The 26,398-nt window shown below is 39.0% G+C and overlaps 1 protein-coding gene across 1 annotated transcript in view; it reads right to left on the bottom strand.

Annotated features, from left to right (window-relative positions):
* The window catches only part of LOC108365897 (triple functional domain protein-like), a 77,847-nt gene that overhangs the window by 49,661 nt on the left and 1,788 nt on the right, over nt 1–26,398 (bottom strand). Inside the window, 13 exon segments of the mRNA XM_017620105.1 lie at nt 12,650–12,853; nt 13,766–13,887; nt 13,957–14,808; nt 14,931–15,049; nt 15,112–15,917; nt 15,992–16,786; nt 16,864–17,858; nt 17,861–18,161; nt 18,233–18,246; nt 18,249–18,426; nt 18,428–18,555; nt 18,558–18,734; nt 18,737–18,786. Coding sequence (XP_017475594.1) covers nt 12,650–12,853; nt 13,766–13,887; nt 13,957–14,808; nt 14,931–15,049; nt 15,112–15,917; nt 15,992–16,786; nt 16,864–17,858; nt 17,861–18,161; nt 18,233–18,246; nt 18,249–18,426; nt 18,428–18,555; nt 18,558–18,734; nt 18,737–18,786 — 4,741 coding nt within the window.

The raw sequence follows: 26,398 nt of genomic DNA, 5'->3' as shown, positions 1-26,398 counted from the left end.
CTTTGAGATCGAGACCGAGATTCAGCCTTATTTTGCAAAATATTTTGTGTATTTTTTGCATAGCAAATTTTTACAGGCAATCAAACAAATGAAAATTTTCTTTTGTACAATTGCCGCTGTCTATTACAATGAGAATTTGCTTGCAGCGATTTTTAGCGTAATGAACAATTTGAGCGACGAACGAAAGTAATCAAGAAAGTGTTTGATAGAAGATAGCGAAATGCTATTAATACATTCATACATACTTACATATAAAATTAATGAGAATTTTCATAAACAATTTTGAAATACATATAGAATATTTATCAGCTGGGTGTGAAAAAATGTGTGTTTATGTAGATACTACAGATTGCCGAATACCACAATATTTTGGCAAAAACAGGAGGAAACTGAAAAGTCATTGAAAAATAATAAAATATTTACTTTGGTTAACTGTTTCTAAAAGCTTTTATAAAAATTTAATATAAAGTGACTAATGCCCTTTTCATTCAAAGAATATTCTAGAAATGAGCGTGTCTATATTAAAACCAAAGTTAAAAAATTTAGACTTTATTGTGGATTTCGCCAGAATATCTATGTATATGGATTGAAAAAGTTGTGGAACAAATATTGTTAACGAAGCAATATTCTGCCGAAATCCGCAATAAAGTCTGCGTTTTGCTAACTTTGGTCCTACAATTGCCACGCCCATTTCTAGGAGTTTGTCGCCTTAAAGAAAAATCTTGCCGTACAAATATTATACCTGGATTCTATTGGAATCTGCAATAAAATTTAAATTCTTGCAAAAACCCTTACCAAATATATATCAACATAAGTTTTCGAAAACAAATAAAAAAAAAAATTTCGATTCTCACAAAATAAGAAGAACAAAACCCCCCGAACACGTGTTAGCCTATTTCGCGTATAGAACCCACGCAAAAAATTTTAAGCGAACCGGAGACATGACAAAATTTTTTTTACAAAATCCGTCCGACTTAAAAAAGAATGGCTCGCAATGCGCAATGGAACGCAATAAACTTTATTTCACAGGCAGACGAGAATATGGGACGGTATCAGGAATATACGACACAGACACATCTATAGCCATAGAGACCTGACTGCATCTGTGTCATATTTTGGAGAAGGCTATAGAATTTCACGAAATCAGATAATCGCAAAGGAGTTGTGCTGTTAAGTTACGAATAAATAACCCATTAAGGTGTAGATATTTTGGTTTCAATTCGTCGTAGCCGAGTGGTTAGACATTCGTACTCGGTAGGACCAATGTTTAATCCCTTGTATATTTCTGACATGAAAACGATTCTCAAAAAAACATCTACTAATCGAAGGCGGCGTAAAACTGTAGCCCCCTTCTTTTGTGCGCTTTTATTACTAATCAGAATTCCCCATAATAATAATAATAATAGATTGGCGCTTACACATATGTTAGTGTTTGGCCGAGCTTCCCCATACAGTCCCTAATATCAAATGTAAGGCTGAGCCTTTTCTGTAATTCTAGAGATCATAAGGAAAAATCTTTTCGAAAGGTGTTGGGTGCTAGAGCCAGCTCAAGAAAATCTCTCCAGTGGCAGAAATAAAAAGTTCCCATTTTCGTTCAGGCCATGGGCAAAATTTAGTATTTTCCCCGCAATGTTGTCATCAGAAAGTCCTCAGTACTAATAGTCCAACTACTCATTTATGCCATACCACAAAAACAAAAGTGTAAATGTCTTAGAATCATATTGGGAGAGAACATTGTTAAGAAAATATATTAACGCCGGAATAGATTATCTGTAGAAGGGATTTCCATGCCAGGACCTGTTTTGGCATTGTGGGGAAAATCTCAGTTACGGAAACGTAGTCAGTTTCCAGACGGAATTAGGGGTTTGTATAGAGAATTTCCGGCCGGGATATTTTTCCGAGCCATTGGATAGATACCAAATCGATTAAAAGCAAAAACGACCGCAATTGGCGAAGACAAAATTGTCCTTCCATTAAGACAATACACGGATAATGGGAAAATTACATGTATTTTGGTACGAGTTGCTACTTCATTCAGTATATCTTCCAAACCGAATGGAGGGGTCAAAGGCTTGTTTTGGGGACCTTGAGAAACCGATTAAATATGTGCAAATGATAAAAGAATTGGAAAAACGTTGTTTTAAATGTATCCAGCTGAAAGGCGACTATGTTGAGATACAAAACGCTTTTTGTTGAAAAAAATCTTTTCTGTAAAAAACCTCTGACCTATCAAAGTGCTCTCGTATATGTATGTATCTGTGGTGTCAGGCATAAAAATTAAAGCTCCAAGTCACTTATAAGAAAATTTCGCTTGCGCTTTCGAAAAAATATTCATTGTATTTTTGATATTCTATTATTATAGATTATAAATTGAATTTCTACGAAACCACGGCAGAGATCCAGCCCAAATGTGAACCCGATGTGACACCGACATGTCATCAACGACATTCACCGAGAGACGATCATCACCTTTACAATCTCTTGTCCCATAAACGCTGTATCAAATAGTAGCAAACTACAACAAATAAAACTCCGTTTTAAAGTGCCCGGATATCCTTACAAAAAAATTACGATAACGAGAATGAAGTTTGCTATTTACGAAAGTTCAAATTTCAAGGTAATTTAGCATCCAAACTGCATGGTCCTATTCGCAACTTAATACATACATATTGCACCAGTACCTATACATATATAATATGTGCAAATATTTATAGAGTAAGTGCAAAGAATTTGCGCGCCGTTATTCAGTCTTCATCCTGTTGGCATATTTTGCTTATCTAAAAACACCAAGTACGCATGAGAAAAAACTTAAGTATTTTATGAGTTATTTGCTGCGAAGTAAAAGAAATATGCAGAGCAAAATTCTGCCAAGTTTATGGGGCACATGTTACTAATACATACATATGTATGTATGTACATAGGTATATACGTATGTATATGCATGTGCTTGCAAATACTTGATCTTATCGAATGCTGAACAATTTAATACTACAATTAGGTGCAAAATTTTGATATTCATTTGTTGGGGATATTTATAAAAAAGCGTCGATGAGCAGCCCAAATTCCCCACAAAAAATTCATATTATACGAGTAGTGAGATTATGGCGTTGGCGGGCCATTAATCATAAAAACCACTCAGTGTTGTTGAGATAATAAAACTTTTTGTTTTCGGGGCATCACTTTTGTGAGATTTTTTGATTTTCTGAGTAATTGATTGATTGAAAACTTAAAAGAACTAAACGTGCAAATATGAGAAGTAAATATTTTGATTTGCGTACAGGGCTTTTAGATATTTACACAAACATATGTACACACATACATATGTATTGTATTTTATTTCTGCAATAAAAAAATATTTTACCACAATGTAGATTAGCTGGTAGTAACTATGTTAATACCATGTACTATGTACATGGGTATTAGGGTGGTTCTTCAAAAAATAACTAAATCTAAACTTTGTATGGGGCACCCGTTAATCTTGTTCTACGTACAAAATAAAGGTATTCAAGAAAATTTAATCAAATTATATTTTTTTAATCGCAAAAATGCGACAAACTTTTGACTTTAAATCTGATAAATTTGACATGTTATTAAAATTTATTCATAAAAACTTATAAAATCGCTGAGTTATAGCTGGTCGAAGTCAAAGTTTTGTTGAATTTTTGCGATTTAAAAAAAAATCATTTTTCCAAACCCTAGTGGTGAGCTCTAATTTTCTTTTTAGATTTTGAAATTTTCGTGGATAACTTTATTTTGCACGCAAAGCAATGTCAAGAGGTAGGTACCCAATGATGTTGATATTTTTAAGGACCGCCCTAATAGGTATGCTAAGATATAAAATGAGAAATGCAATCAAATAAAGAAGCGTGTATGTTGCTGGCGGCCACATGTAGCTATGTGGCTAGTAGTGCACACTCGGTAGGACCCAGGTTTGATTCCAAGTTAGGTATGATGGGAAAGCAAGAGCGGCTGTCTCAAAATCCACTTTGGCCAGGCAGACTGCCCTAGAATAAAAGACTGATTTCAGATCCGAGGCTTAAAAATTTGCAGACAACATATTTATTCCACATGTACCTAAGTATCACTAAGCTCCAAGGTAAAGAGCTTGTGGCTCAACTATCCATCCCAGGATTCAACTCTGCGGAGGCTGGACCGCTGAAGTGCAGATTTAAGAAGCAAGCGGAACTTGGAAGGCCAGATTTATCTACAAGAGCTCGGTTTGCTTGTCCAATCGACAAGGATAGAGCCATTGCAGGGGTCGAAAATGTCCAACCAAAATAGCAACGGAATGAATTATACCTAAATCACCAACAACCACAGACTCGCACATAGAACTGTAGACAGCCATAATCCGCAAGATCGACCCTAATCGGAAGATGACGCCAGAACAGCGGCCACTTGCGGAGGCGAAGTTCTTAGAGCAAATATTGCGGCTGACGGGGAAGAATTAAACGTCGACGGATAGGGCTGGCAGGGCACTTTGACCAGCCGCTCAGCTCAATGTTATAACTCGCGCAAGGGTAGCGATAGGTTCAATTATTTTAGTGTCAATTCCTCAATAGGTCCCGACAGCGGAACTCGACCTGAGGCTAATTAGACGTTAGAATTTAAAGCTGAGAGCGACTCAGTTGTAGATGCATGCAGGGTAAGGTTGCTGTCGATCAGACGTCGCTCGACCAAATAAGGAGCTGTGATAATATCAGATTCAGGCCAGGCACCGTCAAATCACTCCTACTTTACCACTGACTACTATGCTTTGCATTGTAAGGCTCCGACATCATCTTTAACCCGCCGTGTGGGCACCCGACGATTTTTACATACCTGAGAAAACTGACCGATGCTACTGGCTACGAATGGATTCTTCTCTACACAGATCCCTCCAAGGAGTGAGTGGAAGAAAAGTAGTCATTGGAACAGACATCAGGGAAACATATTCACGGATAGGTCTGCGAGGAATTTTCTGTAAACTTCAAGGCTATCACATTTGCATGATGATGATGATTACAGCACTGGCCGCCTAATAGCGTAATACCGAATAGAAAGACAAATATTTACTGATAGCCAAGCGGCTATGAGTTAAAGCTTTCGAATCGCTTCTGGTGCAACCGCAACTGCCCATTGCAAGTAACTGCAAGCCAGATGAACCTATTAGGCAGTGCACCCGCGAAGTTATCTCCCCTGATAGGGAGAGTATAGGAGCTGCTGTGACTACCTGTCGCCTATTCTATTCGGCTCAGCGGACGCTGGGCGAGAACACCCGACTTGCGAGATTGCAAGGCTCATTGGACAGGGGGGATCGCAGGAAGTCAAAAAGAATTTTTAAGCCAACCAAGCATCAATTTCATGTGCTGACAGGGGTCTATTTGGAGGACGATAAGGTGCAATCATCTCAGCGCTTTCTTCTCAGCTTCCCTGCCTTTTCAAGGCTAAGACTTAAACACCTAGGATCGTATTTTATTACAATTCGCGAGAAACTCTCTTGCGCACGCAACGTTTTTTTCTTGCAATCATATTACAGCCAGTTACCATTCGAAGAAAAATATTTTTATTATTTGCGCCTCGCGGGGTTGCTATCTAACGCAATTTAAGCTTTCAAACTAGGGGAATTGTTGCAAACTGTTTTTTTTTTTTGTTTTTTTTTTGTAATGCACTGACATGGTGTAATATTCAAATATTTGCATCTCTAATGAGCAAAGAAAAAAATGTAAAACACTCCTGCAGCTTTTACACCAGCCACTTAAACCACAACGACTGCGAAGAAGACCGTAAGCGCATTTGGGGGCGGGGCGTGTGCGTAACCTTTTCGGCGAATTTCGATTACATAAACAGAGGAAAGTGAAGTGAGAAAAAAAATAATAGTTGCGCCCCTCGAAGTATACCAACTATGCATAGATACATACATACATAGTTGCTACATTTGCGTGTATGTGCATTACCCTGCAGGGAAATTGTTTGCTATTAAGTGGCTTAAGCTTCAAGTGAATTGGAAAAGCATGATTCACTTTCATTTGTCTTTCCAAGTAAGCAAGTGCAAGAGTTGTGCACACAGGAGGGTAGTGCTTGTAGCTCTTATCAACTTTCAATTGGTGCTCCATTAAGTAGCTTTAAACTTATTCGAAACTAGTTAAGCAGTTTTCCTTCTTTGCCGCATTGCAACACAATAATTTTACATATCACTCTCTACGAGCTGGCAAGTGCAGTTTGGGGAAGCTTGAAAAAAGTACGCTTTTGAAAACACCACACATGCTGCAATAAAAAGTGCGTTGATTAAATAGTAGGGGAGTAAGTAATACACTCTGAACTTGGATGAATTGTATGCTCAGTAAGAGAAAGGTAGCAATACAAACCCGTGCTAATAGCAGCTAATTGTAGCTGGAAAAAACAAGAGGATGTGTCCATATGATGAAGTACAAAAACATTATGTCTCGAAAAGAGGTTACGTTTCTAGGTGTCATACTAGACAAAAATTAGCGACGGAGATTGCGAAGAAAGCTGTAAGGTCATTTACGCTGAACGACATTTTCCGCTTTTGTTTTCTAAGGAATTGAAGAAAACAGACAGATCATTCCCGACTTGGTAATTCATATTTTTGATCTGCCCAGCGAAAATATTTTCCTCCATTTTAGAAGAAGTGGACGGGTTGCCTGTGCCACCCGTTATATTTCAAATATGAACCAAATCGGACCATAAAAACGGGGTTTTCAAATATCTCAACTCCTGTATCACTTATTTAGCGGATTGATTCATCTTTCATATTTTATTTTCAACAGGTTCTGAGCCAAGTTTGAAGTTTGAAGTCTCAAGCTCATCGGGCAAGCTTTGATTACATACACCAGGACAGGTAAAACTAAATAAAAGCTTGTAAAAAGTAGTAACGAATCGAAAGGATCTCCTCTAGAGATCAAAATAAGTGCTTCTAGAAGCTCCCCATTGCTTATTTTGCCGACTGGGTGTATCCAAAAATGTGTGTACCTGTCTTTGGGTATGAATGAAGACTCGAAGCTATGCGAGATTTGTGGCAAATCTGCGGTGAGAGCTATCATGACCAACCTCTTTGTCAAGCCAAACAATAAAAGCGACAGTGAACGTACGCCTCCCGCCAGCGGCGCCACCAGCCACCATTAGCCATTAGCTGTTGCTGTTGCCGTTGCCGTTAGCCATCAGTCAGCAAGCAAGCAACCACAGTTAGCAGCCCGCAGCGATGGCGGCGCATTTTATTTAACACAAGGAATGTGTTGCGAATGCTTATGACGACGAATTTGTAAGCTAGCTTTACATATTTGCCTTGGCGCTACGCTCGTTTGCCTTTTTTGTGCCAACTTTTCTATTTTCTATTTCTATTTCTATTTCTATTGCTGTTCCTATTGCGATGCGCCTTTTTGTTTGTCAATTTTCTTCATTCATTTTGTATCTTCTATGTGCTATATATGTACTATATAGGATATGTACTTTGTTTTTTTTTGCGTAGTACACTAAAGATCTATGATGAACAACAACAACAGCAGTAGCAAGAACAATTCGGTTGTGTGTGTGTGCGTGACAACGACAGCCATAAGTATATTTAAGTTATCCAGGCATGAGCCCCCCCCCGCCCTCCNGATGATATCTCGCATACATATCTATAGATTTGACGCTTAATATTTGCGAGCGCACACACACCCATACAAACGCCCCCACCCACCTATTCGCATACAAGCAGCCAGGCAGGCAGGCAGGCAAATTTGGAATTTCGGCTATGCCACTTTAGTGCTGCTGTGTCGTAAGCGGATAATACTCGTAGATTTGATAAACCTCACAAAAAAAAAGCTTCAATGTTCTGAATTTGATCTATAAAAATTCCTTTCGTTTGCATTTTTTCTGTCTTATTTGCGAAACTGTGTGTGTGTGTGTGTGTGTTTGATTTTAATACATCCCTTTTTTGCTGCTTTTTTGCTAGACTAGAGTGATTAAGTCACTCAGATTCCTGAAATGCTTTATTGCAAGTTTTTTGTTTCACTCGTTTTTTTTTTTTTTGCCTAAGCCACAGCATTTCCATTGATTTACTTGCTACGTTTGATTTTTGTGGGTTATTTATTTTGCTTAAATCCACTAAGTTTGCTTAATTTACTGATTTGTTTTCTTAGCGCTTTTTTACGTTTTTTTTTGCGCTTCACTGGCAAACCTTTTTAGATTAGATAGCGCAGCTACATGCCTACAGAATTTTGTATCAGTAGGTGAATGCTAGTTCGCTGTATCAACAACAACAACAACGACAACAACAATGTTGGCTAAAAACACTTGAAATTTCAATTAAAAGTTGCCACATAAGCAGCCATTGCAAAATTAGCAAATATTTTATTTTCTGCCTTTTCGTTAAGCCAAAAAAATTGAACTCTGCCACTTTTCTTTACCCAAAAATATCATCAAACTATTTTTATCACCAAAAACACTTCACTAAAAAAAATGTTCACTGCGCCGAAGAAGCGACACTACGCATCAATGTAAGAATAGGAGTTAAGTGTTGGGTCGAAGAAATGTTATAGCACAGCAGCCGCAGGACTCGCAGCACAGAAGTAACAGCGATGATGGTCAAAGATAAGTTTTTCTTAGTTTTCCCTTTCTACGTTATTAAATCCGTAATAGTTGAGCAGAGTTGTTTGAGAAAATGTTTAATGCAAAGAAGATGGCACACAAGTAGTATGTGTAGGTATGGAGGTGGTAGTGTAGAGGCTGAAAGTATCATCGACGACCGCAGCGCAGCACAGCACACAGGCTCTAGGAGACTACATAGTCCGCGAATCGCTTGGTAAGTATGAACGTTCAAACGGGCGTGCGACCGACGGCCGTGCGTGTTTCGACTATTTCCTTTTTAATCAACGACCAACCGACACACTTTCCGCACCGCGTTAGACTATATGCGGTTGTTTTTGCAAACAACATAACAACGCAACTGGAAGTCGTCTCGCTGCCTGCTTGCCTGCTATGGGAAGAGTCTATCATCAAAACGAACCGAAGAGTGTAGTGCGAGCATGAGCGTACGAGCGGAGCGTGTAAGCTTAAATGCTCCTATCGCAGCAAAATGTACTACGTACATACATTCATACATACATACAAGCATACGTAGCTGCTCCTCTCGTGACAACGCACGAGATAACACAATTCAAATGCTCAACAGCAGCGTCAGCGTCATTGGTCCAGAGGCGAGCGACCGGGCGAAATCAACTACCCATCCACCCACCCACCCACTAACCGCCGGGGAGCACGACCCATTGACTTACATAGCCGTGCTAACAGCTAACAGGGCTAACAGACAGCGCACACTTGTGCCATCAAAACACCCACTCACAGTGCTTTTTACTCGTCAAATGTGTGCTGAGCAGCTGTCGGCGAAAACAAGAGTTTTGATAGAAAGGTTGTTTTGAGCAGCAAACGACGACAATAAACACCGCTAAAAGGTAAAGTGAAGGCATGCAGTGCACTAAAAAGGAACTCTTGTTGTGAGCGCGCGTGGAGAGCGAGCTAGCGAGCTTTCTCTATTCAAATGTGCTAAAACAATTTCTGCATTGGCGAAAAAGCTTGCATTTTTGCACATTATTATTGTTTTTGTATGTATATACATAGTATTATAATTTATTATTATTATTCTAACAATGCGCCACTTTGTACTTATAAGCAGCTGCTATGTACTTTAATATATGTATATAAGTACATAAGTATATGTAGGTACCTATCAGCCACTCGAGTAGCGTAAAATGAAATTAATAAAATAATGCTAGAAATAAGAGTGAGCAGTTAAGTACTCCGGCCAAGTTATTCAGACGCCCACTGACATACTAATTTTTCAACTCAAACTCACAAAATCTTGAAGGGAATTGTATAGAACTGGGACAGTGATCTTGGGTTAATAAAACAGGTGTTATAGAGTATAGAGTGAGATACGGCTGTGAAGAATGAATTGATGCGTCTTTTCGGCGGAAGATTTTTCGTTGCCTGATTTCACTGAAATAGCCCTTTAATTTTTTTGTCGCCTCAAGGATAAGGAGTTGCAGAAAATTGAAAACGATTGAACGTCCTACTCCAATAAGGGTGGGCCTACAAAACGTGCTGCTTCACTATGGTTGGACTAAAGGGAGAAGAGTGTTAGTTGAATGAGTTTAAGGGGGCAAGTGAAGAGAAGATATTAGTGTCTGTGGGACACCTTTAGAAGCCGGACATATATTGGCCAGACTTACATACGTTGGGTATGTCGGGGCCGAGTCTGGATAAGTAGGATTTGTGTCTGTTGCAGTGTCCAAACCTTATTTACGCCTAAGTTACGCGGGTCTTTCGAGGCAGCTATAGCTTGGTTTGTCGGGTCCAGTGGTTGTGTGATGTAGATCTAGATCTCGTCGTGCCCAGAAGGTGACTCTGCTTCCAGCCAGCAAATGTCTGTTCGAGCAGGAATTGCTTGCTGGACAAGAAACTTTTATCTTTGACGAGGAGCATTGAGGTAACGCTATGCATTCGGTTTCTGGCGATATCAAAATATATATTACTGGGCTTTTATGCGCGGAGGAGGAGAAAAGCATGTGAAAGATAATACTAAAATTTTGACTTTATAAACGATCGATTTTAGTGTCATGGACTTTGAAGCTGCACCTGCTTCTCCAGCTAACGAAAATGATCGACGTTGATTTTGTAGGGAAATGGTTAGGCGGCTCCGTGAAGTGAAGATGCGAGAAATTTACTTTCAAAAACGGGCCGGCAATGCCAATACTGGACGCCAACAGCGAACAATATTCGGCATAGGAGACCAGAGCGACAGCCACTCTGTGGGACCGCTTGTTTAATTATTTCAGGCTTTGAGCTTTGATATCGAAAAGTACTGACCCTATGGGATAATGATGCCTCAAGGTCCTCTACTAGCATAGAGTTGCAAGCGGTGTCAAAGGCCGACGCTACTACATCATAGGGCAGTTCTCTCCCAGAGGTGGTTACGGTTTAGACAGCGAGTTATCTGAATGTTTATGAAGCTAACGGCTTTTCGATATTTTGCTTTCTCGATGGCCACCCGAACTTTATCGCTGGTGAAAGTAAGAGGTATACTGGGTTTAGGGTGGTTGGTTCCTCGACGCTTGACGGCCTTATACACCAAAGGATGGATGCATTGTCAACTGCCAGCTTCTGAATTTCTGCGGGTCCGATCAATGGGTAGGTTTTTAGATATATTATCAGTGAATAACCTGCTGTCAGCTCATTCATTTTTTGTAAGCAGGGATGAAAGTAAATCTAGAAATTGATGTTAGCATTAAAAGCTTACTTTTGCAAAATTGCAGATATTTAGTACGCGTAGGTGAACAGGTTTTGTCATAAGTTTATGAGGGTAGTTACATTCGCTTTCGGTTACAAGTAACCGGTAATTTAAGCATAAGAGGTATGAAATGACTTGGCCCCTTTCAAACTTATAGGCACTTAGTATCTATAAGCACTTGATATATTTTTCATTATAATTTGAAATGTTATGATAATCATAATATGGAATATGCTTAAATATACTTAATCTTTAAAAGGTCTTAAGAACCAAATTAATATTAAAAAGTCTTGCGTATCAAAATAAACTTTTCTACAGATGCGTTAGTATGTGTGTATGTGTGAATAGCGCGCTGCTGCGAAAAAAAACGCATAAATTAAATGTAAATAATTACATACTGAAAGCTTTTATGGGGGTGTTGTGAGCGTATGCTTGCATTCTCTCTTTTACTTTTCGCTCATTCCCGCTCTCAGAAGAGTGCTTACACCATATCATCTTGTGAGCGCAAGGGATGACTGGAAAGCGCTAAAGTCATTAAAACGACGGCAAAGTTTACATAAAACACATGTAAGAACAAAACTGAATACCCCTGCACAAATGTACACCAAATTGCCAAGTGAGGTAGGCCAAATGCAGTCTTTGCTGATATACACGCTTAGGAGTGAGTGGCAAACGCATTGCGCAATGTCACAGCAGGCGATGTAAAAAAAAGCTACCGGCCAGATGTTTGTTGGCCTTCGACCGCAACTGGAAGCTTTTTCCTTATTTTTACACAAGTATTTATTTGTTTATTTATTTTCAGAAGGAAATACTTAGGGTTTATGGGAACTTAAGCATAAGTAAAGCTTGAAGGGAAAGCTCAAATTTTATAGAAAAGCTTGTCAGCGGATGACTGTGCTATAAATATTAATTTTTTGGTTTCATTATCACTCGTATTGAGTTATCTTAAAAGGCATACACAAGAACGTGCATGCTGAAATCATTTAAATGCCAACAAACACGCCGGCAGTCAGAGAAGTAAACAGATGTGCCTACATATTGCTGTAAACATCATAAACAAACGTAAAATGCTTAGCCATTTGTTTGAAAATATTCGCAAAACATGCCTTTGTGATGATCGAATTGAGTTTTCACACGCCTCGTTTTTTATTGTTGGCAAATGCAGCTATTAAATTTAATTCAAAGCAAATGTAATCAAATTGAAAAGGTGGCGTGAAATAGGAAAAGGTGCATGATAAATATGTATACTTTGAAATTTGCAAAAAATGGCGACGTACACTTGTCTTATGCTGCCGTAAGATCGTTGCTTTGCCGTTACATATATGTATTTTTTATGCACTGTGTATAAATTCAATTACTTTGGAAACTATAATCACTTACCTTATTGTCACTATCTGTGGTATTGCCGGAACCGAAACTGGCCAGTGAACAACGATCATGATCGTTCTCCGTCAATGGTTCATCTAGATCACGTGATGAACGTTGCGATGAGCCTGAATTCTTTGCTGGTGACTTAGGTAGCGTAAGTGATGTGCCCGAAAAGCAGGTTTCTTGCATTACTTCACGCATTTTCTTGACCCAAACCTAGAAGAAAAGAAAAGGACAAAATGAAAAGTGAACGATAATGGCTTTGCAAAGGATAACATCGAAATATAACAAAGGAATATCTGGAGCTAACAAATTTTTGTTATGCCGTTGGACGAAGGATCTAGAGCTTTACACCGGCAAATGGTTTTCCGAGATGTTTTTCACGACAGACATATATATTTGAGGGTTTGTCATAGCCTGCGACCATAGTTAGAAAAAAACTCTTTCTATTTTTAGATTCTGCTGTACCAGGGATCGAAATTCTCTTTTAGGACGGAATGAAATATTTGATCAGGTATAAATGTGGGTAGTTCTAATTACGTAGACTTGACTGTCGCGTAGATTGTCCAAGGATGCATTGAAGATGTTGCTCATGCAATTAAAAAATCGGTGGATGTTTGAAGGTGAGGTGTGCCGATGGTCCATTAGACGATCGTAAATCCTATCCAGTTACTGTGGGCATCGGTAGGGTCCGAGCCGTTCTTTTTAGTAGACCAAAATACAGCAAAGTTACAGCAGGCGAGGTATACACCTCAAATACTCAAAGGGTTTAAAGTTAATTGTTCGTGTTTTAATGGGTCTTCTGAGAGAAATTAGTTCAGATGAAGTTGTTGTGGGTACATCCTACTACTTTTCTTATATTTTGACAACGGAAAGGTTGCAACTCTAGAGCATACTAAGGCCCACCAGTTGCATAATTACTACAAATCTAAAAAAAAAGCTTATCAATCGCAGAATATGCTATTACCTGCCGGGAATTGACTGCTTTGAGATATTTTTTTATTTTTTTGATTCTTCATGAGTATGTATCGCTGATATTAACTTTTTTTAACCCAAAATAATTTCTATATGTATAGAGCTATTAGTTTAAGAAAAAATTATCTTCATACTTCATATCTTGAAACCCACCTGTTTGGTTTCCAGGCTATTCGCCTTCAAAACGATGCGGCAATCAGAGAGCATAGGTGAACGTCCCGTCCACACAGCGAATTTAGTTTCATCGCCTTCAATGTGTTCGGTGATGCCCATATCTGAAAAAAAACGATTAATATCTCAATTTAATAAACGTAATTTATTAATTAGTTTTTATTTTCACTAACCGGTTGTCATGAGTTTGCTCTTGAATTGATATTTTACAGAGCCATTTGAATCCTTCACCTCTTTGGCAAAGAGTAAATACAATTCGAATAAGAATACACGCCTTTCACGCCCCTTGCGTATCAATTGTTTGGTATCCCAAGCTTGGAATGCATCCTGCAGCACTGCCTCACCCAAATTATCTATGGGTACATCACAGTTCTCCAACAATGACAAATGCATTGCATCATTCGCCTTCTTCGGCACATTTAGCATTACTTCCAAACCCTCTTTGATTTCACCATGACTCTCCTCACAACAAGAGAGCAAATCTTTAAGTAGTAATTGATATTTTGTAATGCGCTGCACTGGTTTGATTAGAAACGCAGGCAATGGATGCTCAACTTTGTGTCGATGTTGTAGCTCATCGAAATAAGTGCCCGAATGTTGTACCATCAAATTATTCGAAATTGGTTTGTTTTTGCAGTAATAAACATACATATCGAATTTTGATGCCCACGTGACAAAGCAATGACCAACATCTTCGGGCATAGTTTCGTATTTTTCCAATTCGCGTAGAAAGATTTTTTGATGAAAATTGTAAATTTCACGTATGTTGCCGAAGAGGGTATCCTCTTTGCCGGCCAATGCTGCTGGTACACCCAGACCAGTGCGAAACTCTTCAAGGAAGCATTTGATGCACGTTTCCAAGTCTTTTACATAGGTACGTTCAGTCTGCATTAATTCGGCCATAATAAACTCTTTTCTACGTGCCGATTTACGTTTTTCTTCGTTAATTTCTTTCGATGCGGCTGTTGACGATGTGGTGAGTTTGGCTTCCAGTGAAGGATCTGAGTGGCGATCAGTTGTGGAACCTGCAAGATAAATGTGAATAACAATTAAAATTCAGCAGCAATACTTTACAAGGTAAAGGCTATTCAACACAATTTTAACGAACAAATTTTTTGTTTCGGAAATCTTATTAAAATTTGTTTACCGGAAGCAGAGCTAATAGAAGAATTCGCATCCGACTCAGCAGGCAGAGCTTTTGCCATGCCTAGTGACTTCTCCAACTGTTCTCTATAAGTGTCCATGCGATTACTAAAGTCCTTGTATCTATTGGAAAATTAATTTTCATATTTAAATAATATAAACAGAATAACTCGAATCTCCCATACCTTTGATCGACGGACGCCACCCATTGCTTAATGGCGCTAGCATGCGCATGTCCCTTCTCAACCAAACTATCGGCCAACTGTATTAGCAGTTTTACACGCTCGCGCGTTTCCTTCGCGGTACCGCGAAATTCGTTATGCTCTTTGAGCAGACCTTCGGTCTCTTCGCGGGTCTTACCCACGAGATTCGTGCGTGACGAGAGATATGCCTCGCCGGTGTTGTGTATCCATTCGATTGCCTGCTTTGCGCTACGCTCAAACAGCACGAATTGTTGACACTGATCCAGCGACTTCTTGCGTTGTGTCCAAAATTCAAGCACCTGATTTTCCTGAGTCAACAACTTGTCGAGTATGGTGCGAACATGTGTCTCGCAATTACCCTGCGTCTGATACTTGTAGTACTGTTGTGAACGATTTGCATATTTAAGGAATGTTTCGGCGGTACGACGTGCAAGTGTACACGCTTTGAGGAATGCCTCCTTTTGTTCCTGATGCTTCGAAATCAATTGCACAATGGTTTGCGCTTTGTCGCTAGAGCCACCACCGCCACACCAATCGTCTTCGCGTCGGTACTCACGTTCCAAGCTATCGAGCACGGAGCACACTTGTTCGGCGGTTTTGTAGAAATTCATTGAGGCGGTAACTAGTTTGTGACGCTCTTCAGCGTAGGTAACCAACTGTTGCCACTTCTTGGTGACATCGTCGGAAATTTCACGTATCGATTGGGGATCGTAATGATTGGCATTAATGAGAGCATCGGCACGATATTTCACTTGCACGGCTGAGGTGTGTGTTTTCTCAATGGCGACCTGTTTAGAGCAAATAAGGATAGAGAATTTAAAAAATGGTAATAATGAACACACACAGTGTTACACAAAATCACCTGAAACTGTTCGTGTTCCTTGCGCAGCTGCTCTGCCTCCTGTAAGCTATTTGGCGTAACAAAGCTGGCAACCAGCATTGCTTCACCATTACGTATCCACGATATTACTTGATTGGCATCATTTTGAAACTGGCACAACTGTACAGCTTGTTCCAGCTTCGCGCGCTTCGCCTCAGACAGTTCCTCAAGGTCAATTTCACGTTCACCCAAAAAGTCCAGGAGGTACTGTATGCGCGCCTGCGCTGTGTGTGTAGCATCTGCCATCGAAATGATGCCAGCAGTTTCGAACATTTGAAGCAAATCTTGTCCCTGTTGTAGCACCTCGTAAGTTGTGTTCTGTATGTCGGTTACAGAGTCGTTATGCATGCGTATCAATTGCTCCGCCTTTTGATAGTCACGCGACAAGTCGGCATGCTGCAGCTCCTCCGACCAAATTTCCAATTGTGATGATAACTCCATTGCGTCACGTTCGAAGTAACGTAAACGGAGTATTAGATCAGCGCGATATTGGCGCGCAGACCACAGCTCCTCCAATTCCACTTTTTGTTTTGTCAATTTCTCCAAAGTGGTTTCCAGGCCCGATATGGATACGCTATTTTCATCATACTCAAGTGAACGCATTTCCTGCAGTAGGGCTTCACCTTGAGCAATAGTCTGCATGCAACCTTTCAGCGTGCTCTCCTGCTGTTCACGAAATTGCTGCAGGTGACGTTCAATGCCTTCGAGATTCTCTTGAGAGAGCATTGTTTGGTCAGTGGAAACATCGGTGCGCAATTGATCGATCCAAGCAGTCACCTAAAATTAATGTACATACGTATATATAAGGTTTGAGTATCAGTTTCAAGAAGAAAATATTAACTTCGATGACCCACCTCCTTTTCGTGCGTGTAAAATATGACAGCCATTTCCAAGCGCCGGCGCCGCTGCTCAACGCGTTCAGCGAAACTGGCCACTTGCAGCTCCAGCTCGCGTGCTACTGAGTAAATCTCGTTCGGATCTGCTTCGCCACTGCGCGCCAACTCATCCGCTGCAGAGAGCAGTTTTTCGGCGTTGCTGTAAGTGTTCTGCGCGACATTTTCAAAGTGCTCATGGGACTTTTGGTAAACACGCGCCTTCTGCAAATTGCGCCCTATGCCGGTATTCTTGCGCAAGAAGACCTCACCATGATTTTTCAACCAATCGAGTACCTGTTTTACATCCTCCTGGAAGAGGCGTAGCGCCAAAGTTTGATGCAATCTTATTTTCTCTTGGTGCCATTTCGCCTCCAACGAACGATGATGACCGAGTATTTGGTGGATGACGGCAAGCACATGAGAAGCACCCTCACTATAATCAGCTGCCGGGTTCTGACGTTCGTACTTATTAAAGCTGCTATTCTTGCGGTGATCGGGTACACCAGGTGGCGGTGGTTGGTTGCACACCTGCACCAGATGATCCAGTTGGTAAAGTAGTTTTTTGCTGGTAGAGTGCACTTCGGTGTAGGCCTGACACATCGCTTCGTACAGTGACTGATGTGTGCGTATGGCTGTCTCCAGACTCTGAATGTCTGATGGAAGCGGTTGTGATGCTTGACAGGCTGCTGCCCACGAGGCAACGCTATTGCAATATTGCTCCGCCTTGTGATGGAAGAGCACACTCAACTGCAGCACTGCTGTACGCTCATCCAGCCCAGCGGCAAAGTCTTTCCAAGTGCGATCAAGACGCGTGGCTAGCGTTTTAATGTGCTGTGCGGCATAATGCTGGCTCTCGATCAGACGTGCAGCTACAGCTAGTATGCGATCTATATTGACTGATACATTCATTGAAGCGACAGCAAATTTCTGATGCTCATCCTGTAGCGATTTGGCCACAGAATAGTTATGCCCATCTCGACATATGACATCTGAAAGACATCGCGGTTGTGCAAAATCCAATCGAACATTTTTTCACAATCTTGTTCGAAGAGCCGCCACTGGAAACACTGATCCAATTTGGATTTCTTGTGCTGCCACAACGTAAGTAGACGCTGTTGGCCATTCCGTATGAGGTCTACTTGGCGCAGCGCTTTGTTGACAGCTGCGGCCATGTCGGGATTGTTGGTGGCAGCGCGAAAAGCTGGTGAAGAGTTTTGCGTCTGCGTTGAAGTGCCGGAATCGCTGCCGCCACAGTCAGCGCCAGTGCCAACACAGGGCTTTGTTGTAGTAAAATATAGAGTTTAATTAAACAATTTAAATGGCAATTTAAGGTTTTGCTTGCACTTACCTGTCTGCCTGGCACCCAGCACCACCTGAATTCTTATTTATTTTGGCTAGCAATTTCTTACTTTGCAATTCCAAATCTTCAATGGGCAGATTTTGTATTTTCTTCTTCATTTCGTTGTGATGATCGAGCGAATGCTTGGCGCCATTCACATCCTCGGCAAAGTCGTTGCGCTGCAAGTCTTCCTGCAGATCGTCATATGCGATCAGCCATATCGCTGGCCTGCCAAAAGAAATCTTCGATTGCCAGACGCGATTCAGTCCACTGTTGATGATCGTACGGCTGGGTGCCATCAAAATCCGAAGTCAACTGATGAGATTCGGCATCTTGTGTAGCGCTTCGATAGATATATTCGATGTTTCAAATTTATATTTATTTGTCGATATTGAAGCACGTTGCTTTTGCCAGAAATTATCTGGTTTAATGAGCACAACGTTGTGTATGTTAGCACTGAAATGCTCCTGCAGCACTTTGAGTATTGTCTTTAGATTGGTTGAACAATTCCATTGCCTCGCATATCAATGATAACCGTGAAGCCGAGGTTCTTCGCCGAGTCGCTGTAATGGAGTGAAAGAATTGAAAATTAGTGAAACTAGTTGGTGCCAAAACAATGTGCTAAAGTTGAATGTTTGGTGCTGTGTGAAGTGGAGTGAAATAAAGTGGGAGAGCAGGAGGGCGTAATCGTATGTGAATACGCCGAAAATAGAGAAGCGAAAACAATACACCGCATACATATTGGAGTTTAACTTCATATGTGTGTAGCAAAGTGTGTACATATGTGTGTATGTGGAACGATATATTCAATGAGGCAATGAACTGCGACATAGGCAGCCGCGTTTTATGTTAGCGATAGCTTAAAGTTTGCATAAATTACGTTTAATTCATATGCTGACACAATTTCTTTTCATTAGTTTTCTTTATATTAAGTTTTTATAAACAAGCGCGCAACGCAAAGTGATCCAATGGGTGGGATTGCGGAGTTGGCGCAGTACATACCAAGTAGTGGAGTCAAAGAAAACCAGAGATTCAACATACATACAAAGGAAAAAATATTTCTTTAAAATTTCTACGAATTTCTTATGTAATTGTTTGTCATTTATCGATTTCGATATAGTTTTTGATATCGAAATTTTAATCGATGTTTTCATTAATATCGTTATCGTTATATGTACAGTGGCTGTATAATCGATATGTTTTTAGCCCTTGCTTGATATTTATCGATATCTGTTTTTGTTATTTATGGCCTTATAACAATTATATTCAAAAAATTTTATTGAGCTTGTTTTTGCTTTTCCACAATAGTTTTTCATTAAAAACGGCCTCAAGCTCAATAAAAATTGTTGAATTTATCGATATCGATATGTATGTACTCACTGATTTCGTTATCGATGTTTTTATGTAATATACACATGTACAAACTTATTTACTGATATTGTAGTATTTCTTAGTTGTACCGGCTCGAGGTCAAATATTTTTAGAAAATTATTAAAACACAAGCAAATCCACAACCATAATCAATTTATTGATATCGTTATAAACTAGCTTATGATAATATTTCTCCACATCGCCCGCGTTATATTTATACTGCGCTCGAGTTTTTTTTTTAAATCGATAATTCTAATAAGTATCTAACGACAATATTATCGATGCTATTATCGATACATTAATCTATATTTTTATATCTACATTAGTCTATATATTTAAAGCAGGTTATTGCCATGCCGATTTCGAAGAGGTTAGGTTAGGTCGGAATGCTACATATGAATAATTTCCACACTTTCAATCAGGCGAGGACCTGGATATCGAAACATCAAAGTGGTGAATGCATTCTTTCACGTATCCACTGCTACATTTTTCGCAGAGAGTCCTTGTTGGTATACGAAATCGCGCTGGAGCATAGGTTTAATAGCAGAACGCCCGACAATGAAGCATATTGCAAATAGGTTTAGTTTCAAAAGATCTCTCCATATTTTTTAATCTTTGCTAAATGATCTTGACACATCACAATTCGCTCTTTGGTTTATAGTGGAGGGTGCATAGAATTGTCACTTTGTTCCACCAGCTGTCTGATTCCCCTTGATATTGCTATGTATGTCCAAGAACCCAACAGAGATTGACTTTGAGATGACACGGTGACGCTAGCAAAACTCGTCGTAGCAGCACTACCGTCGTAGCAGCACTACGCCGCCGAACTGGTTGATTGTCTTTTTCATTTTTCCTATCTGAGTCCTCCAACTTTTGCCCAGGGCTTATCTACTACATAAATTCCAACTTTGAAGATACTGCAGTCATTTGCCAGACGATTTGACTGTCAGATCTACAGGTCTCAGAGTATAGACTGCCTATGGATACTTGATTCGTCTTAAATTGGTGGCATATACAATTAATTGTCATTGACATTCCTGCATCTCATTCTTCCACCTAGTACTGCGGCAGGTTGGTCGCAGATGAAGAGGTTCAGCTGCCTCGTATTCGGGCACAACTAACATTAAGATCTGCATACTGTAGCAGACCGAGGTCATACTTATATAGACTCGACCCCGACATACCCAACACATTTCCGGCTTGTGACAGATAACATCCCTGTCCCTTTGGCCTGACCGCGCCGCAACAGCGCGTTTTCTGGGCCTACCGTTAGAGGAGCTTGAGCACATCGACTGATTGACAACAATGAGGTCGATACTTTAATAAATTCCACTTAAATTCAGACAATTATTTGCTGTCATACTTATGCCTTAACCAACGTTGCCATTTTGGTAGATTTTGCCAGACGGTTTTTGGACGTCATTCATTTCAAAGGTATGACAACGAATACTTACGCAAAGAGGATTAACTTGTCAAACAAATAATATATACTTATATTATTATGAGCCTTGAGCACTGCGACCTCTAAGGTGGTCTATTGTGCGTATATACTTATATAAAAGTTCGTTTGAACTATTGGGACCACCATTGAGTGGGATTTTTGGCATTTTAAAGGCAAGATCATAAAAGGAACACGGCCTGAGTTATATTGGATAAAATTCCAAACCAAATGCTCTAAATTTTTGCCTGTGGTTTGGCGCTGTCATAATGGTTTGTGTGGGCGTTGTGGTAAAAATAGACTAATATTTTTGGTCCGGCAACACTTGTCTTGAGAAAAGTAATCATTTCATAACTTTAATTAAGAAAATTATCGATTATTGAATCAAACGATTAATAGGCTCCATCTACTTAATATTTCTTTGGGTTTATAAATTTCACTATCTTATTTCTTTGAATATAAGTGTGCCATAACTTATTTCTTTGATCAGCAAAATCAACTTTCTAATAAAACTACGATACTATTGTATTTAATAATCTTTTGTTTTTCTATTGTTTGCTATTTTTTCAACTTAAGACATATTAGTTAACCACAACCACAATGAAATGTGTGATGTGTGTTTATACATATTTATGTTGTACACTAGGCGCAAATTAAAGTGCACACCTTGTTCTAATATAATGGGCCGATGAATAAAAAATAAGCAATTGCTTTTCTTAAAATTTCGTACCTTTTACATAATTTTTTTGAATAAATCGAGTAAAAGCTCTGAAAATTAAAAAAAAAAAACAATAGCTTATTTTGTACTCACAATTTTTTCATGAAAAATTTTTCGCCATAATATTTATAAAATTAGTTCATTCTATAATATAAACCATATAAAGCTTCACTTTTAATAAAGTTATAAAATTCAAAAAAATATCAAATTTTTAAAAATTTGTTTAAAATTTCTAGAAAATTTGAGTATACAGTTTTGTAGCCCGATCAATTTTAGTAAAACAAAGTGCAAGTTTAAGTAGCTAAAAATTAAGTACCGTTGATTTTTTAGATTTTTTTTGCGCGATTTGCTTCCAATAACGAATAAACAAATTATTTGTATGTGGAAGAAACCGCAACACTAACCCAAAAGAAATTTAAAAAAATCAACGGTATACTCCAAATTTTCCAGAAATTCTGAATAAAAAGTTGAAAATTTTCATGCAGCCTCATTGCGTAAGTCGTAAATTAGGCTAAATTGTACGACTCGACAACATTGGCATTGTTTACTGTCGTGCTGAAAAAAGTAAACGACGAAATTTGTCGAAAACTATACAGTGCTGCCAAGTTTGTCCCGTTTTAATACACTAGTCGAGTGGAAATTTTAGGCAATGACGTGAAATTTTCGATACGATTCGACTCTCGAAAAACGACTTGCATTCGACACGACTCTCGCAATGAGGGTGATGATAACTTTTGAATTTTTATGAACTTTATGTAAAGAGTGAAACTTTATATAGTTTATGTATATTATAGAATGAACTATATTTCCAAAAAATAATTAATACAAAAAATTTTTCATAAAAATAATTGCGAATATTATATTAGAACGAGGTGTGCACTTTAATTTGTCGCCTAGTGTATGTACATATGTAGATGGATATTATTTGTATGCATTTTCTTTTTCCGACGCGTTGCTTGCTTTGAATGCATAATTCAGATATTAGCCGTCAATAAAATTGTCATGCGTCTGTTGCGTCTGTCATGCTCTTGATTCTTTGGGAGCGGACGTCAAAATGGTGTGGGCAATGTACGCCGGAATATGTATGCATACGTATTGTTCTTTTTTTTATGGACTTAGAAAACCCGTCGGCACCATATAAGGGTTATATAAAGTAAAAGTAAAATAATTACCTTTGTATAGGGTGTTTCAATGAACCAAAAAAGCTTTATTTCAAATGAAAGTGAATAATAAAGAAACATTTTATAACAATTACAATAGGTCAATGGGAGCATTAGAGNTGAGGGTGCCCCTAAAGCCTACCTAAATTTTCTACTGGGCATACACCCAAGCTCGTTTGCAGCCCAATTTGCTGCGATGTCCCCTAGGCTAGGTACACGTATTGCATTTCAGGAACTCCGTACAGCTTACTTATTTACAGATCTTATTGTAGCTTAGAGGTAAGAATACATTGCGATGGGCAGTGTAAGAATTAAGAAATTTTCGAACCAAACCGCTATAAAGTCAACCTGTCTGTTAAGGCTGGGATTTAGTGAAAGCTTAGAGCCATTAATAGGTCTGTAGTGAGGTTGCAAGCTGTCTACAGCACCTTATCCAAGTAAGGGCTAAAAACCCTGTATTGATTTGAGTCAGTGTACCTAACTTGGTTTCAACAAAACCCGTTGTTTCTGTTGTTGATGTAGCATGTTATTTAGCGTAACCTAAATCTGTTTGTCCCTCAATCTTTGTCTAAAAGCTCAAATAACGGAGGGCCCAGAAAGTGTGCTACTTCCAGAGGGAGAGGGGTTTTAATTGAACTTGAATTGCATTGCATAATGTTGTGCTTTCTGACGGAAAGCATTTGGACATCGCTGTGAAGATGATGTTCCGGCGACATCAAAAGGCATCGCGTAGCTGTCCGGAATGCTGTATTCTGACAAGTCTGTCGCTTTATCCACCTCTTTCGTCCAGGTGGGGAAAAGTTTGCTGAATACTTTGTAGGGCAGATAGTTAGGTTCCTTGTAGTGAAGAAGCAAGAAAGCCACGGGTTATTTCAGTGTGAAATTGCAAGACTTCAGGTGCTCCTCCACTTCCTTTGTTTGTGTTGGTTTACCAGCAGTCGAATCTCCGCCTTGAGATCCATCGCTTGAGACACGCTCGATTTATAGAGTAGCCGTGTTGGCTAGGAAATTTTGGCGGGTTTCCAATGAAGCGGGCTGCAGCAGCAGTTACAACCTTGCTAACGACAGCATAGGTCGCCAAGTTATGATGTTAAACAGGCCAGCGAATGCGGGCGGTTATAGCTCCGGTTAAGTCAATTCCATCAATTATACCACTACGGTATTCTTACTTTGGTAGAGTGAGTACTCTCCATTCTATAAAAAAATGGTGCCTTCTACTTCCATTTCGGTCTTGACGAGTTCACATAGAGTTTATTTTCTTGGTCCAAAAGTTCGCCTTTGGACTGGAAATGTTTCTATGATCTGAAAATGAGAACTTTGCAATGCTAACAGTTTAACTAAAGTTGAGTACTAGTGGAAAAGGTGTACACTGCTCTCGCTTTTTCCCGGTAGTTATTTGCTCATTCTGTTGTCATTCATCTCAATTAGGAACCAGTAGCGACATTTATCACACAGACTGCAATGATCTGATCTAAGACCCCTGGGATTGTTCTATATCGAGAAAAGAATACTCCTGTTTTATTTTTTTCAATCAAAAAATTTTTGGATTCCGCTCAAAACGCTCCAAGTTTTTTAAGGATTTTATATGGGTAAATTATTGTTTTTTTCTTAGAAATAGTATAGAATTCTTGGAAATCAATATTTATCTATCAGAATATATGTTTCTCTTTAGGAGACTTCAAAGCATAGATAATACCCAATTGTTTATTTAACCATTTTTTAAAACTAACAATTTTTGTGGTTTTTGGGGGCCCTAAGTATAAAAAATAGTTAATATAAAAGAATGGTTAAATATACAATACTTTATTATTATTGGAAATCTCGTGAAGAGAAACAGTTTTCCGATCGAAAAATATTGATTTTCAAGAACTTTATTTTCATATAAAAAACATGAAAAACTGTGAGTGCGTTGGCGACCTCTAATTATTTTTTGATTTCAAATAAGAAAAAAGGGGGGATATTTTTTGTATAAAAAAATCCTAGGGTGTGAGAGCACTGAAATTACGACTTTTTTACCACCCTAATGTAGGTAAATACTATTAATACACCTTCTTGTGAGTTTATGACAAGAAACCAACTCATTATACAGTCGAAAATCCTCTTCACTTCCGGTAACCACGCTTACTCATTCACAAAAATATAAACTGAAACACAATCGCAAATGTAAACATAAACAAATCCAACACAAATTCACAGCATTTGACACCATCGAAAGCCACACGGCAATTCCTATAACAGCCAGCAACAGCTTATCGCAAAATGGCAAATAAAAAAAAATTAAATATAACAAACATCTTTAAATATGAGAGTACATAGCAAATATAGAATGTATGTACAGTAGGGAGCAGTGATGAGTACAGGGCGATTTTTGTTAAATATTTGCAGGGTTTTCAAAGTTAAAATTTTTTTTGTTATTTTTTCATAAAAATATGGTTCATGCTTTAGCTAAAACCATGTAAATCAAACTTTATACAGAGTTTACAAAAATTTAACATTTCTAAAATTTGCTTTGCTAGTATACAAAAAATTGCAAAAAACCTGGAACAAAAAAATCTCAAAAATTAAAGCGAAACATTTTAATGAATAATAATAATAATTGATTGGCGCTTACACATATGTTAGTGTTTGGCCGAGCTTCTCCTCCGATTTGTGGCGTGCGCCTTGATGTTGTCACACAAAGAGGAGGGACCTACAGTTTAACGCCGACTCCGAACGGCGATTGTATTTTTATGAGAAGCTGTTTTTCATGGCAGAAATACACTCGGGGGTTTGCCATTGCCTGCCGAGGGACGACCGCTGTTAAGAAAAAACCTTTTATTTTTTTTCGATGTTGCTTTTACCAGGGGTTGAACCCAGGCATTGCGGAGTGGAAGCGCGCACTGCTTACCAGTACACCACAGCGGCCGACATTTTAATGAATATTTGTTCAATTTTTCTAAGCTCTGTATTAAGCTAGATTGATAGCAAAAAAAATTTAACTTAAAAAACGATGCAAATATTTAACAAAAATCAGCATGTACTCATCACTGCTCCCCACTGTATATAGATGTGTATGTACATCTTAATGCTATAATTCCACAATTGCTTTGTATGCGCGCTGATAAGCGGCCAAGTGTGGTCTAGCTGGCTGTTGAAATGACCCGCTTGGAATTTGCACCAATAATGATGACGATGCCAATGCGAAGCAACTGATAAGCATTGAAGGCGGCGGCATAAAATCGTTTGTAACGAGTTAATTAGGCGTTGTCTCGGGGTATCTTCTTTCGAGCAACAACAATAAAATGCATCATTAAGCATTGATAGTTGAGTGATAATGCATTCTATAAAAATGAATGCCCGCACATTTTCGCTTGATAATACGAAAATGTATAAAAATGTTCAAAATTGTTGATAATTTTTGTTTGCGCGTGAAATGCAACAGTAATAGCCAAAGAGTCACGCCTGAGTAAAGGGAAATAATTAAACTTAAGATTTTTTTAAAAGTTGTT

This window comes from Rhagoletis zephyria, unplaced genomic scaffold (genome assembly GCF_001687245.7).
Source record: "Rhagoletis zephyria isolate East Lansing unplaced genomic scaffold, Rhagoletis_zephyria_1.1 Rzeph_scaffold_02044, whole genome shotgun sequence".
Lineage (NCBI taxonomy): Eukaryota > Metazoa > Arthropoda > Insecta > Diptera > Tephritidae > Rhagoletis > Rhagoletis zephyria.
The sequence above is the reverse complement of the archived record's forward strand: the minus strand, read 5'-3'. Positions and strand labels throughout refer to the sequence as shown.